This window comes from Gopherus flavomarginatus, chromosome 1 (assembly GCF_025201925.1).
Source record: "Gopherus flavomarginatus isolate rGopFla2 chromosome 1, rGopFla2.mat.asm, whole genome shotgun sequence".
In the NCBI taxonomy this organism is placed as follows: domain Eukaryota; kingdom Metazoa; phylum Chordata; order Testudines; family Testudinidae; genus Gopherus; species Gopherus flavomarginatus.
In genome coordinates, this window is record NC_066617.1 from 1,768,946 (window position 1) to 1,785,196 (window position 16,251).

At 49.4% G+C, this 16,251-nt stretch overlaps 1 protein-coding gene across 2 annotated transcripts in view; it reads right to left on the bottom strand.

The window, feature by feature from the left end:
* Positions 1 to 10,397, bottom strand: part of LOC127051303 (C-type lectin BpLec-like) — a 28,528-nt gene extending 18,131 nt beyond the window's left edge. The window contains exons 1-4 of one of the 2 annotated variants that reach the window (XM_050953454.1): positions 10,265 to 10,397; positions 8,821 to 8,965; positions 8,241 to 8,342; positions 1,973 to 2,052 (exon numbers count right to left, since the gene is read on the bottom strand). In XM_050953454.1, the coding sequence (XP_050809411.1) occupies positions 1,973 to 2,052; positions 8,241 to 8,275 (115 nt within the window). In that variant the 5' untranslated portion in view covers positions 8,276 to 8,342; positions 8,821 to 8,965; positions 10,265 to 10,397. Of the gene's footprint in view, positions 1 to 830; positions 1,022 to 1,972; positions 2,056 to 8,240; positions 8,343 to 8,820; positions 8,966 to 10,264 lie in introns of those variants that run through there. The other variant, XM_050953443.1, reaches the window with a different exon arrangement.
* Positions 10,398 to 16,251: the final 5,854 nt, after the last annotated feature.

Consider the following 16,251-nt stretch of genomic DNA (forward strand, 5'->3'; position numbering starts at 1 on the left):
TACACTCTGGTCCCCACAAAACTTTGCCCGGGGACCCCCAAGACCCAGACCCTCTGGATCTTAACACAAGGAAAGTAAACCCTTTCCCCCACCGTTGCCTCTCCCAGGCTTCCCCTCCCTGGGTTACCCTAGAAGATCACTGTGATTCAAACTCCTTGAATCTTAAAACAGAGAGGAAAATGCACCTTCCCCCTCCTTCTCTTTCCCCCTCCCAGACTCTCCCTGAGAGAGAAAGTAATCCTGGCACAGAGAGAAATCAGCTTCTCTCTCCCCCTTCCCTCCTTTCTCCCCACCAATTCCCTGGTGGATCCAGACCCAGTCCCTTGGGGTCTCACCAGAATAAAAAACAATCAAGTTCTTAAACAAGAAAAGTTTTTAATTAAAGAAAGAAAAAACAATAAAAATTATCTTTGTAAATTTAAGATGGAATATGTTACAGAGTCTTTCAGCTATAGACACTGGGAATACCCTCCCAGCCTAAGGATACAAGTACAAATTAAAATCCTTCCAGCCAAATACACATTTGCAAATAAAGAAAACAACCATAAGCCTAACTCGCTTTATCTACCTAGTACTCTCTATTCTGAACTTATAAGAGCCTGTATCGGAGAGATTGGAGAGAAACCTGGTTGCACGTCTGGTCCCTCTGAGCCCCCAGAGTGAACAACAACCAAACACTAACAGCACACACACAAACTTCCCTCCCTCAAGATTTGAAAGTATCCTGTCCCCAATTGGTCCTCTGGTCAGGTGACAGCCAGGCTCACTGTCCTTGTTAACCCTTTCCAGGCAAAAGAGACATGAAGCACTTTTGTTCTATTAACTCCTACTTATCTGTTTATGATAGGGGCTGTGTCTGGCTGGCAGGACCCTCCAGGCCCTGGCGCTGCAGGAAGAAACTGGGTTTGCCCAGACCCTAGACTGGCAGAATGAGGCCCCTGGAATCCAGCTCTGAGCAGGGATCCCAGCAGGGCAGGGCCTCTGGGTTCGCATGGGATGTTGGCTCCTTTCCCATGGCTCCCTGGGGGAGACAAAGGAGCCAGTGACTGTGGGGTGACTGATAGACCCTCCATGCCCCAGGGAACTGGGAAATATGGAGCTGCCAGCCACAGTGGCCCCCATTGTGGTGCAACCCTCGGGCAGAGGGAATTCCTGCCCCTCTGAGCTTCTCCCCCCTCCCCTTGGGCCATGCAGGACAGTGGGGCCAGGGAAGCCGGAAGGGGGGCAAGAAGAGAACAACCAAGGCCACTGGGTGAAGCTGGGGGAGCAATGAGGGTTGGCACAGACTGGGACTAGAGAGGAAATTGGGGCAGGGGTCCAGTTCTGGATGGAAGAATCTGGGGGGTTGGAGGAGGAGGGAAGGGAGAGAGGTGCGCAGGGAGGTGGGACATAGAGGGGGGATAGCAGGGATCTATGGGGCTGGGGCAGAGGGGAGGGGAACACTGGGCAGGCCCTGCCCTTCACAGGGCTGGGGGCACAGAGGGACGGGATGGAGCTGTGTCCCAGCAGGGGGAGGGAACGGGACAGTCTGAGGAGAAAGACACAGTGTGCAGGGAATGGGGCAGCCCAGCCAGGACCAGAGGCTGGATGGCGGAGAAGCTGGGGCTGGAGTGGAGCCATGAGCAGCCCCTGGAGAGGGACCCTGTGGGGACACGGCCGGCCAGTGGGAGGGGACCACGGGAGGGTAGGATGGGAGCCTGGAGCTGAAGGGGGCTGAGCGCCCATTGCCCAGGGACTGGCCCCACCCAATCCTCATGGGAAGAGCCGACCCTGGGGGGCCTTTCACCCACCTTCCCTCACCCGCTCCTTGGGGAGGGGCTGCAGGGCCTGGGCTCCCCCCGGGCAGTGACCCCCAGCAGCAGGAGATGGGCAGTGGCTCTGGGAGCAATGAGGGAAATGAATTCACTTCCCAATTCCCACCATGGGGACCAGCACCCGGGGACTCCAGCTCCGAGGGCCGAGTGGGACTCACCTGCCAGTGAGGGGTTAAAGATCAGGCAGCCAAGGAGGCAGAGGCTGAAGTAGGTGACTGGCCTCATCTTCTCGCTTCTCCTGGGGAGAAAACACACAAGGGAGATGGGACCATGAGAGCCTGAGACGCTCCCTGGAGCAGCCCCCCTTCTCACATGGGGCATTTCCCAGGGGGAGGTGCCTAGATCCTGGGACTGTTTGCTAAAGCACTTGGCTGGGCTGGAAGGACCCTGAGAGGGATCCCGTCCCCCAGCCAAGAGGCACCGAGCTCAGACCCCATCTGCCTGGGTCCAAACGGCCCTTCCTCTTTCACCCCTCACTGAGCCGGGCCCCACGGACAGAACTGGACTGATAGACTCATAGACTCATAGACTCTAGGACTGGAAGGGACCTCGAGAGGTCATCAAGTCCAGTCCCCTGCCCTCATGGCAGGACCAAATACTGTCTAGACCATCCCTAATAGACATTTATCTAACCTACTCTTAAATATCTCCAGAGATGGAGATTCCACAACTTCCCTAGGCAATCTATTCCAGTGTTTAACTACCCTGACAGTTAGGAACTTTTTCCTAATGTCCAACCTAAATCTCCCTTGCTGCAGTTTAAGCCCATTGCTTCTTGTTCTATCATTGGAGGCTAAGGTGAACAAGTTTTCTCCCTCCTCCTGATGACACCCTTTTAGATACCTGAAAACTGCTATCATGTCCCCTCTCAGTCTTCTCTTTTCCAAACTAAACAAACCCAATTCCTTCAGCCTTCCTTCATAGGTCATGTTCTCAAGACCTTTAATCATTCTTGTTGCTCTTCTCTGGACCCTCTCCAATTTCTCCACATCTTTCTTGAAATGCGGTGCCCAGAACTGGACACAATACTCCAGTTGAGGCCTAACCAGCGCAGAGTAAAGCGGAAGAATGACTTCTCGTGTCTTGTTTACAACACACCTGTTAATGCATCCCAGAATCATGTTTGCTTTTTTTGCAACAGTATCACACTGTTGACTCATATTAAGCTTGTGGTCTACTATGACCCCTAGATCTCTTTCTGCCATACTCCTTCCTAGACAGTCTCTTCCCATTCTGTATGTGTGAAACTGATTGTTCCTTCCTAGGTGGAGCACTTTGCATTTATTTTTATTGAACTTCATCCTGTTTACCTCAGACCATTTCTCCAATTTGTCCAGATCATTTTGAATTTTGACCCTGTCCTCCAAAGCAGTTGCAATCCCTCCCAGTTTGGTATCGTCCGCAAACTTAATAAGCATACTTTCTATGCCAACATCTAAATCGTTGATGAAGATATTGAACAGAACCGGTCCCAAAACAGACCCCTGCGGAACCCCACTTGTTATACCTTTCCAGCAGGATTGGGAGCCATTAACAACTACTCTCTGAGTACGGTTATCCAGCCAGTTATGCACCCACCTTCTAGTAGCCCCATCTAAATTGTACTTTCCTAGTTTATCTATAAGAATATCATGCGAGACCGTATCAAATGCCTTACTAAAGTCTAGGTATATCACATCCACCGCTTCTCCCTTATCCACAAGGCTCGTTATCCTATCAAAGAACGCTATCAGATTAGTTTGACACGATTTGTTCTTTACAATTCCATGCTGGCTATTCCCTATCACCTTACCACCTTCCAAGTGTTTGCAGATGATTTCTTTGATTACCTGCTCCATTATCTTCCCTGGCACAGAAGTTAAACTAACTGGTCTGTAGTTTCCTGGGTTGTTTTTATTTCCCTTTTTATAGATGGGCACTATATTTGCCCCCTTCCAGTCTTCTGGAATCTCCCCCGTCTCCCATGATTTCCCAAAGATAATAGCTAGAGGCTCAGATACCTCTTCTATTAACTCCTTGAGTATTCTAGGATGCATTTCATCAGGCCCTGGTGACTTGCAGGCATCTAACTTTTCTAAGTGATTTTTTACTTGCTCTTTTTTTATTTTATCTTCTAAACCTACCCTCTTCCCGTAAGCATTCACTATACTAGACATTCCTTCAGACTTCTCAGTGAAGACCGAAACAAAGAAGTCATTAAGCATCTCTGCCATTTCCAAGTCTCCCGTTACTGTTTCCCCCTCCTCATTGAGCAGTGGGCCTACCCTGTCCTTAGTCTTCCTCTTGCTTCTAATGTATTGATAAAAAGTCTTCTTGTTTCCCTTTATTCCCATAGCTAGTTTGAGTTCATTCTGTGCCTTTGCTTTTCTAATCTTGCCTCTGCATTCCTGTGTTATTTGCCTATATTCATCCTTCGTGATCTGACCTAGTTTCCATTTTTTATATGACGCCTTTTTATTTTGTAGGTCACGCAAGATCTCAAGGGTAAGCCAAGGTGGTCTTTTGCCACATTTTCTATCTTTCCTAACCATTGGAATAACTTGCTTTTGGGCCCTTAATAGCGTCCCTTTGAAAAACTGCCAACTTTCCTCAGTTGTTTTTCCCCTCAGTCTTAATTCCCATGGGACCTTACCTATCAGCTCTCTGAGCTTACCAAAATCCGCCTTCCTGAAATCCATTGTCTCTATTCTGCTGTACTCCCTTCTACCCTTCCTTAGAATTGCAAATTCTATGATTTCATGATCACTTTCACCCAAGCTTCCTTCTACTTTCAAATTCTCAACAAGTTCCTCCCTATTTGTTAAAATCAAGTCTAGAACAGCTTCCCCCCCTAGTAGCTTTTTCAACTTTCTGAAATAAAAAGTTGTCTGCAATGCAGTCCAGGAACTTATTGGATAGTCTGTGCCCCGCGGTGTTATTTTCCCAACATATATCTGGATAGTTGAAGTCCCCCATCACCACCAAATCTTGGGCTTTGGATGATTTTGTTAGTTGTTTGAAAAAAGCCTCATCCACCACCAGGTCCCAGCTCGTCAGTGGCTGGGCTCCGCAAGCAGCATCTCCAGGAACTCCCCAAACCAGGGCTGCAGGTGGGGAGAAGGGGGGTCAGAAGGGAGGCCGTGGTCACTCAGATGGGACCTTGGTCCTAGGAAACAGGGTCCCATTTGCAGAGCAAAGCAGTTCTCAGATGCCTTCTCCCACTGCCCCTCTCTCCCTAGTGCTGGGGCTGGCAGGTGCCCTCGGTAACCACCTACATGGAAGTTGGAGGGAGGGCGCAGGTGGCAGTAGGGCTGCCCGGGGGGGCGGGAAAGTGGGGCAATTTGCCCCAGGCCCCGGGCCCCACAGGGGCCACCACGAGAATATAGTATTGCAACTTTTTTTTATGGAAGAGGCCCCCGAAATTGCTTTGCCCCAGGCCCCCTGAATCCTCTGGGCAGCCCTGGGTAGCAGGGCGGGAGAGTTTGGAAGAAGCCTCAGTGCCACCAGGGTGGAGGCCAGTCTGTGTGCACAGGGCTGGAATGCCAGCTGCAGGTGCAGCACGTCTGCAATCGTTCTCTGACCAGACAGCTGGGTTAGTGTTAGAGACTTGGAGCCTCTCATGTTATCACCCAGCACCTGGTACATGAAACACCAACTGACCTCGCCCCGCGGCCTTTTCCCCACTAACAGGTGTTTGAATCACACTCATATTTCCAGCTCCGGGATCATGTGTCTGGAAAGCCAACACCATGTGGTTGGGGTGGCGGGGAGGGGCGGGGTTATAGTTACTGCACCCCATGGTGGGGGCTGGGACCCCTGTTGCACCATTATTAGCAGAAGGGGTCGAATGGGAGAGCCGCCCTGCAGAGAGATGCTCCAGCAGGGACTGGACACAGGACTGGAGGCTGGACCCAGCTCCCGGAGGGGCAGAGCGCTGGGCACAGCTCCGCAGGGCGTTAGGGTGCCACGTGCAGGGCTTTGCTGGGTGGGAGGAAAGGGTGAGGCAGAGAGGGCCCCAGGGTTAGGGGACACACATGGGACAAGCTTGGCCACCCACCCCCGTAACAGATCAGCTGCCGCCAGTCCCCCAGCGCAGGAGGAGGAAGAAGCAGGAGGAAGCCAGGGTCTCAGCTGAGTGACTCGCTGGGCAGCTGTTCTGGTGCAAGGCCAGTCCAAGTGCAGCCTGCATGGGACACTGGCCGGGCCTGGGGTATTTATAGACCAGTGCGGAGAGGGGACCGGGTGTCAGTACTGAACATGCAGATCTGTGCTGATGGCAGCTACAATCATTTAACGCCCAGGCAAACCGAGCTAAGAGAAGCCAGGACCCAGCCACCAGCCTGGCTTTGAGCAGGAGGAAGCGTTTGTCAGGGCTGAGATAACAGATAAAATAAAAGCTGTTTCCTTCCCTCTCCCCACCCGCCATTGGTCAGCGCTGAGGTCAGTGTGGCTGTGGGGAGCCATCGTGCCCTGGCTCTGACTGGCCCAACTGCTCACGTTCATCTTGTCCCATGGAAAGTTAAGGGCAGAGACCCAGGGAGTGTAAATCAGCTGGAGTCCCCCTGAAGTCAGTGGGGGGGATCCCCAGTGGGTACAGGCTGGTGTGGGGCTATTGGAGTCCTTGGGGTCAGAGCCCCAGAGGGTGGGTGTTGCTCAGAGCTCTGCTGGAATCACGGGGCCTAGAACCCCAGTGGGTGAGAACTGGCCAGAGCTCCACGGGGGTCACTGGACTCACACCAGCTGGGGCCTGGCCCCCATCAGTGCAGGGTAAAATGACAACTTTCCCAATTCCCAGCCCTCAAGCCCGAGGAGCACTCGGCCCATCACGCGCCCTGTGCTTGGCTCCTCAGCACCCTGCACTGGGTCATGTCATTTGCACCTGTGCAAAGAGACTGTGAAATACACCATCCTCCCAGGGCGGCGATTTACACATACCAGGCCCTGGTGTAAATGGTGACGTATGGAGCCGGGGACAGTCAGGCCCATGAGGACTGGATTGCGGGTGCTGCCTGTGGCTGAGGGGTTGGCCCTGTTCTGGGCTGCCCAGGCTCCCCGGGTCTGTCTCTTTGCTGCATTTCAAGGGAGCCCATTACCCTGCTATGTAGGTGCTGACCGTGGCCCAATGAAAGCGGTGTCAGACTTGCCCCAAAGTGACTCTGATCTCACATGTCTGTGGTTTGCCTGCTTGTATGTGGGGCTGGTGAGGCTGTTTAAAGGCCGGGCACAGCGCAGACCCTGTGAATTCGTGACACCTGGTAACTTCCCTCATCTCATTTCCAAGCACCAGCTGACTCCTACTGTGAATTTTATGCATAGATTGCAAGGCCAGGAGGGACCTATGGGATCACCTGGTCTGACCCCCGTAAAACACAGGCCAGAGACCTGCCCCACAATAGTGCCGAGAGTGGAGCTGTTAGAAAAACATCCAGTGTCGGTTTTAAAATTGCCCGTGATGGAGAATCCACCACGACCCTGGGGAAGTTGTTCCAGTTACTCTCACTGGCAAAAATTTCTGCCTCATTTCCAGCCTGAATTTGTCCAGCTTCAGCTCCCAGGACTGGACTGTGTTACACCTTCGTCTGCTAGACTGGGGAGCCCATTGCTCAATATCTGTCCCCATGTAGGTATTTAGAGACTGCAATCGAATCACCCCTTAACCTGTTCTTTGCTCAGCTGAACAGATTGAGCTCCCTGAGTCTAGCACTGTAAGGCAGGTTTTCTAATCCTTTAATCCTTCTCGTGGCTCTTCCCTGACCCCTCTCCAATTATCAACATCCTTCTTGAACCGGGAACACCAGAACTGGCACAGGATTCCGCCAGCAGTCACACCACTGCCAAACACAGAGGTAAAATAACCTCACTGCTCCGACTTGAGACTCCCCTACTTTTAAATTCCAGGTTTGCATTAGCCCTTTTGGCTACAACATTGTGCTGATAACTAATGTTCAGCTGGTTACCCACCCCAACCCCCAAATCATTTACACAGTCTCTGCTTCCCAGGACAGAGGCCCCTATCCTGTAAGTCTGGCCTGTCTTCTGTGTTCCTAGAGGTCTGCATTTACATTTAGCCATACTGAGAGGCAAATTATTTGCTTCACCCAGTTTACTAGGAAATCCAGATCACTCTCTATCAGTGACCTGCTCTTGTAGCCCTCAGGATTAATCGGGTTGCCTGCATAACCTGGTTATTCTTGTTTTCTAAGCCGGGCAACTAGAAGTTGGGAATATCATGTCTGGTTGCGGCAAAGGTGGTAAGGGCTTGGGAAAGGAGGGGCGCTAAGCGCCATCGTAAGGTGCTCCGTGATAACATTCAAGGTATTACGAAGCCGCCTATTCGTCGTTTGGCGCCGTGGTGATGTAAAACGTAGTTCCGGACTGATCTATGAAGAAACCCGAGGAGTGCTGAAAGTGTTTTTAGAGAACGTCATCCGTGATGCTGTCACTTACACTGAACACGCTAAGCGGAAGACTGTGACTGCCATAGATGTGGTCTATGCTCCGAAGCGCCAGGGTTGCACTCTCTACGGATTCGGGGGCTAAGTTTCCATCCTGCTTCAAAGTTGAAACATCCTTAGATATATCTTTTCTTATGAGTATTGTATTGTAATGGGTTCATAGATTCATATTAAAAATCAGTTTGGCTGTAATGCAAGAAACCTACAGGCCAAAAACTTGCATGTTAAGCTAAAGGAAAGTTAGCATATCTATATTCTGGGTCCTTTTACCCAGAAAAGCAAAGATGACCTTTTAAACTTGTTTTTCCTATACCGAAATGAAGTGTCTACGCCTAGGTCTAAGACCTTTACCTAGACCAACAGACAGTGAAGGATGGCAGAGGGGATTTTTCAAAGTTGTACCCACAGACTTAACAAGTACACCCCAAGTGCACAGGTACCTGTTGTCCATATGCACATACAAACTAGCCTATGGGGTAAGTGTACCCTAACATTTCTGTGGGAGAAGAGTGAAATTTGGGCATAAGAGGAAGGATTTTCAAGATTTATTCCTATAAAAAGAGGTAACCTACCTCACTATGGTACCTCCTCGTCCTTCTTCTTCACTTCACTCACTTCTGTCTACTCTCCACTAGTCTTCTCTTCACTACACTTCGCTAGAGAGTAAATTCTAAAGTAGCTTTGACAGCTCTTCACATTAGTTTCCTCTGTACGCTTCTGCAAGAGATGTGAAACCGGAACCACCACAGGTGGGGTCCTGTATTTTCCACCACCAGGTTATCAAAACAGGGTATGAGTATTAATCAAAGTTTGCAGCACATAATATTGTATTATCATATGTAGCTCTTGAGTAACTGTAATACAAGTATCAGTGGGGTAGCCGTGTTAGTCTGGATCTGTAAAAGCAGCAAAGAGCCCTGTGGCACCTTATAGACCAACAGAAGTTTTGGAGCATGAGCTTTCATGGGCGAATCCCCACTTGGGTATTCACCCACGAAAGCTCATGCTCCAAAACTTCTGTTGGTCTATTAGGTGCTACAGGACTCTTTCCTAGTAATACAATTGTAACTCTGTAATTCTAACTGTTTTACCGTTTGCTTACTGTTTAATTGATTTTAATAAAAAGTCTTTATGACTATATCTGTCTCAGTGTGAGCTTCCTGTCATACCCCCGAAGGTCCCTTCATAGATTCTGTGGAGGCTGATTCGGGACACGAACTCTCCCGGACTGCACCTCTGATCAGTCTGCCTCAGTATTGCCCAGTATTTGGCAGGTCCTGACAGAGGGAAAAGACCTCTCGATTTTCTCCGAGCCATTGAGGGAAGAGAAGGAACGTACCCCTATCCCTCTATTATTTTCTTGGGACTTATTGATCTAAGTGTTAAAAAAGCAGTCAAGGGGTGCTATTTCCTGTTGTTTCTGTGAAGGGATGCCTTCCGTTTCAGAGTAAAGCGACAGAGAATTTATTCTAGTTTTTTGATTAAGCTAGTAAAGTTGTAGAATTGAAATGAGTTCTCTATCTTGTGGTAAGAGTGGGGCAAGGGCAAGAGTAGAGTCGGTTGGAGTTACCCACACTCTGGCTTTAGAAAACTTTGCCAGGAAATAGATTCAGGAGCATGGAGGAGGTTTAGAACAGCTGAGAAATAGTGAGATGATCTCTGAGCATGGGAACCCAGGAGGTTTTGTAAGTGAGGTATTTGATGTGGAAACAGAGCAGAAAAAGAAAAGGGCTAAACTGGTCAAGGGAGTAGCTGTTGGATACCTGCTCGTGGCTTGTAGCTCACTGGGAAAGAAATTGAATAAAAAAGGAGAGGTACTCGGGGAAGCTCCACAAATGCTAGAAGCTTCTAGATCAGACCATGGTCGGCTGTTGGCAAGAATGAGAGAATTTGAGAAGAAAGAAGGTGTGGTAGAGGAGGATAAAGAATCGATTCCCATCCCTGTCGGTATGGTGGAACCGACGGAGGCAGAAAAACCTATAGGGCCAACTACTAGAAGCAGGGTCAGAGAGTTACCTTTAGGAGTGGAGCTGGAGATTGAGTCTGAAGAGCCACGAGGAGAGTCAGGAGAGGAAGCTGGCAGTGCCGAAGCTACCAGCAGTCTGCAGATAGGAAAAGGAAGCCCCGAGGTGGCACCACAGGAGGCGGCGATGAGTGTCATAGAAAAGGCGGCTAGTGGTGCAAAAGAGGAGAGGAGTAAAGCAAAGGGGGAGGAAAAATCCCCTCCTCTGTTAGTGTCCGCCCCTGAGAGTGAAGAGGCAGTGCCTTCAGACACTGTCATTGCTCAGGGATTAGAAGATGCAGTGTCACAAGTGACACAAGTAGCTAGGGCCTGCGATGTAATAATCTCTAAGTAACAACAGAGAGAGCTACAACAACCAAGGAATAGAATTCCTGCTCCTCCACCCAATATTACATTAGCACCATATAGAGTAGGAGATCCAGTCCCTCCGGGTGGACACTTATTGGCATTTCGGCAATTATCAACATTGCCTAGGTCTCTAGAATTTCATGGACCCTCTACACCCCCTTGGATAATGCTGGTATCACCTGGTGTACCGATAAAACGCCCTATTCCACCAGACCTTAGCGGACTAAGTGATGTCCTGTGTCAGCGTGGAGATGCCCTGAGCGTAAGACATAGAGGTTTTATGGAAAATTATCCTACATATCCAGGATTATCTCCAGTGGAAAGTTCTGATGGGTCAGTTGAGGAAAATGTGAATTTAGGTAGGAGTTGAGACATAGAACTTATAGATTCAAGCTCAGATGCAAGCCCAGATCCTGATCCAGAAGGAGGATCCTCAGATTCTAATTCTGATCGTCCTGTATCAGTTGTTACAGATATTAAGATCCTAGATCTTGTACCTAAGCAAGTAGGAATGATGGAGGATTCTTCAGTTGCAATGAATGCACAACAAACTTTTATCTTCTGAGCAAACAAATTGGCAAGCCTAAACTCATACTAATTAGTACAAATGATTATTATTAATATTCATTAATTAAAATTAATTAAAATAAAATAAAATAAAGTTGATAAATCAAATCAACATTACTAACACACCCCAGGCTACACCATCTTCATTGTTAACCACTCCCCCAAAATTTGTGCCCTCTTCAAACTTATCAGTGATGTATTTATGTTTTCTTCCAGGTCGCTGATAACAATGTTAACTAGTGTAGGGCCGAGAACTGATCCCTGCAGGACCCCACTGGAAACAACCCCCCCCCATGGTTAGAATGTTCCACTGGGGACACCCAGAGCTGTGGGCCCCTGTGTTACCCCATGGCCACAGCAAGGGTGAGCTTAGCTGGAGATTAGACTGGCTGGTTCTCTGGCCTGTACTATACAGAAGGTCAGACAATGGTCCCTTCTGACTTTGGAATTTATGACTCCATGACATGATACACGTCAGTACTCTAAGGCGTTTGGCTTAGTCTCACTTGAAAATTTGATTAAAAAATGAACTACGCAAAATCAGCGTAGCCCCTATGAAATACAAGGAACCCTTCTGCCCCTCTGAGTTGGCGGCAACAAGGGCCGGGTTCAGTACCCAGGGGTTCCGTTTCAGTAACACAATGCAAAATCGGTTCGAGCCCCCACCCAGTGACCTGGGACACTTACATTCCACCCCCCCGGGGGCCTCTAGGAGGCAATACTTCCCCTCTCGCAAGCACGGAGTCTGAGTGTAGCAAAATCCTTTTAATAAAGGAGGGAAACAAAGTGGCATCACATTGGAGAAACACCACAAACAGGATTGTAACACAAACCATAAGCAAAAAACTCACCTCCAAGTACGTTTGGCACTGTCCTTTCCCCCTTAGGGTCCTAAGTCCAATCACCCCAAAATCCAACAACCCGCAAGTCTCTGGTCAGTGCCACCCCAGAGTTCAAAAGTTTACCTGCAGAGTTTTACCCCCCTGTCATAATATAATTCCCAATTCTGGACCTTAGCTTCCAAATTATGGGTATTAGCATGAATTCCCCTAAGCTTAATTACCAGCTTAGCTCTGATAGGCTGCCACCAATCAGGACTTAGAGTAGAGCGCCTGATCGACTCTAGTCTCCCCCAAAAAACCTTCCCTGGGGGTCCCAAGACCCAAATTCCCTGAGTCTCACAACAAAGGGGAATACACCATTTCCTTCCCCCTCCCTCCTTCCTTCCCAGCTCCTTCCCGCCCTGGGAACACTAGGAGATCACCTGATTCAACTCCGTGAATCTAACACAAAGAGGAACTTTACCATTCCCTCCCTCAGGCAATACAGACTCAAGCTTCTTTGAGCCTTAACTAGGAGAAAACACTCAAACAGGTCTTAAAGCAAAGCTTTTAATAAAAAAAAGAAAGAAAAAAGTAACAGGTTTACCTCTGCACTTTAGATGGTAAAAAGTTACAGGATCTTTCAACTTATAAACAATAGAAAGAAACTTTCTCCAGCAGAAACACAATTTAAGCTACTTCCAGCAAGTACACATATGCAAATGAAAAAGAAAACAAATTAAAAGACTATGACCGCCTTCTCTACTTACAATTCTGAACAGATAAGAGACTGTAGCAGGGAGCTTGGCAGAAACCTGGTTACACCTCTAGCCCCGTCCAGGACTCAGAGAGAACAAGACACGAGAAGTCATTCTTCCGCTTTACTCTGCGCTGGTTAGGCCTCAACTGGAGTATTGTGTCCAGTTCTGGGCACCGCATTTCAAGAAAGATGTGGAGAAATTGGAGAGGGTCCAGAGAAGAGCAACAAGAATGATTAAAGGTCTTGAGAACATGACCTATGAAGGAAGGCTGAAGGAATTGGGTTTGTTTAGTTTGGAAAAGAGAAGACTGAGAGGGGACATGATAGCAGTTTTCAGGTATCTAAAAGGGTGTCATCAGGAGGAGGGAGAAAACTTGTTCACCTTAGCCTCCAATGATAGAACAAGAAGCAATGGGCTTAAACTGCAGCAAGGGAGATTTAGGTTGGACATTAGGAAAAAGTTCCTAACTGTCAGGGTAGTTAAACACTGGAATAGATTGCCTAGGGAAGTTGTGGAATCTCCATCTCTGGAGATATTTAAGAGTAGGTTAGATAAATGTCTATCAGAGATGGTTTAGACAGTATTTGGTCCTGCCATGAGGGCAGGGGACTGGACTCGATGACCTCTCGAGGTCCCTTCCAGTCCTAGAGTCTATGAGTCTATGAGAACAAAGCCAAACCCCAAACCCACAAACAAAGGCTTCCCTGCCACGAGATTTTAAACTATCTTGTCTCCTGATTGGTCCTCTGGTCAGGTGTTTGGTTCCCTGTTTGTTAATCCTTTACAGGTAAGAGAGACATTAACCCTTAACTATCTGTTTATGACACCCCCCAGCCTGGGTGGAAATGGGGGGCCCCCCACACAGGGTGTTGAGGGGCACCTTACATGGGCCAGGGCCAACTGCTCCACCTCTCCGTGGAGTTCTGTTGCAGCCTTCACCATGACCAGCTCCACTACACCAGCTGTGCCGCTCCTCCAGCCGACTGATGAGCCACTCCAGCTGTCCCTGCAAACCACTCCACTCCGCTCACTGTTCCATGGGCTGCTCCAACATGCTGCAAACTGCTCCGCTCTGCCAACCGCTTAGCGATAGGTCTTCAGGCTCCCTCCCCTCAGCTAACACTGCACTCAGTGATTTCAGTTCTTAGTAGGGGAGCCCCAGTGCTGGTGCACCATTGGCCCAACATGAATTCAGCTCAGCAGCCTTTAAATGGACTCCTAATGGAATCAAAATTAGCTCTACTCTTTAACAGTGGAGAGAAGAGGATGTGCAATTGGTGTTCCAGGCCCTCAAAAGGGGCCCATACCATCAGACACACACACACACCAGCCCCCAACCTCTCTCAACTCACTGGGTTTTGGAACCCATGTCCCTTGTCTAGCAAGTACTACTGAATTGAGGTTGAGTCATCTCTGTCATAAAGCAGTCTCGTAGTTCCTCATTCACATAATCAGGGTGACAACACTTTACTCCTCCTGCCCCAATAACAAAGAAATTGGGGAACCCAGAGCTGTCAAAATAACCATCCCAGGCTGCCGTGGGCTATGCTAGGTGAGGTGGGTGTGCCAATGCAAATACCTGAAATTCCTTTCCGCACTCCCCATAATTCACCACCAGATGTCAGGGTAGAGCTCATCCTGACTCTGCTTACATCCTCCCCCCAGCCAAGAATTTGTCATCCCGACAAATCACATTCCTTACTATACTAACTCCCTGTTCCCCTCCAAAGGGCCTCAGATAGCCCACTTTAGCTTCCACAAACCTGTGTGCTAAATATATTGGCTTCTCACTAGTCACCCCAGGTGCATTGTAAGTTAACTGTTTCACTGCTCTTATTACTCTGTCTCGCCTATTGAGAATCTCTGTTGCTGTGGTAGGGGAGACATCCTCTTGAGTGACCGATGGGGAGGTTTCCTGTGAGGTCCCCTCGGATACTGGCATAGGCCCCTGCATTTCTAGTTCTAACAGCAGAGGGTCAAAGGTGCTCAGGACATCCTCCATCTGTATGTCGCCACTCTCCAATAACCTGTGTATGTCATCTCATGGGGGTCCCACCAGTGGCTCAGGAGTGTCAGGAATGGGCCTAAATACATTCAGAATTGGCTAACTGATAGATCTCACAAAGTAATGGTCAATGGGGACTCCTGATCCAGCAGGGCTGTTTGTAGGGAGTCTTGTATGGATCAGTTCTCAGTTCAGTGCCATACAGTCTTTATCAATGATCTGGTGGGGACGGGTCAGTTCTACAGATGTACCCTAGTGAAACCAGAAGCTCTGGGCTGGACACAGAACTCACTGGTGGGGTCTCTGATCCATGTGACGCAGGAGATCAGACTAGATAAACACAATGGTCCCTTCTGACTTTAACATCTGCGAAAACCAAGGTTCCCAGCATGCCCCAGGCCCCTCACAGGCCTTTGGTTCAGCGATGTTAAGCATGTGCCCAAATCCCTGGATAACAGACCCTGAGACTACAGACCTCTTCCCCAGCGCAGTCTGTAACAGGCAGCCCAAGCTCATTGCTTGTTTGCACCACAGGGGGCGATGGGCTGTCACAGCAAAGATTTAACTCACATTGCCATCCTCACCCTTCTGTCCCTACACACACACTTTGCGTTTTACTGTGTTAAGATGCACATTGCTTGATTGTGCCCAGGGACCAAGCAGCTCAGATCACTCTGCAGCCCTGCCCTGTCCTCTCCTGTTACAGGTTTCTTTCTGTCTCTGTAGTTATACCCCTAGCAGTAAAGGTGCCGGCACTTGGTTATCTCAGCTCATTGTCCTCTAGGTGAGTTGCTTAGTCCTAAAGTACAACAACTGTCAGAGCTAGGTCCTAAGGTCCCACAACTGTTAGATTACGAAGGAAATTGCAATTGTGACAGCAACTGTCATCTCTTAATGGGGCAATAAAATGGTGACACTCGTAACGGTCTGCGCAGGAGAATTCAGTGCCTGGCCCTTCGGTCCGTATTCCTAGCAGTGTGGGGTGGGTGCTGAGCAGGATGGGGAGATGCTGGCTCCCTGCAGGATGTACTAGAGGAGATGTGGGATGCTTGGGGGCAAAAGCTGGTTGATGCCCATCACAGGTCTGTGGGTGTTGCCTGAGAGGGGTGGCTGAAGCCATCTCAGTGCAATGCCCCTGCCCCCTGCTACATCTGGGAGGTGGGACAGCAGGGCCCTCTGGTCTGTCGTACGTGGTGCTGGGAAGCAGCATTGCTGGCCCTGGAGTCTGGCCAGGGAGAGATCGGCCCTCAGAGCTCCCAGTGCCATGTGATGGGGGCCTGACCTGTCTGGATAATTCAATCAGCTCCCAACCTCTGGGGCCCTTGGGCTGTTCCCACCACTAACCAGGGCACCTCTGTCTCCTCAGCGGCTCCCGTGAATCGATCCCTTGGGGTTACGAGTGACAAGGGTGGGTGACATTTGTCCTGCTACACAAACTGGGAGTCAGGGAAATCTGAGTGTCAAACGGCCGGCAAATG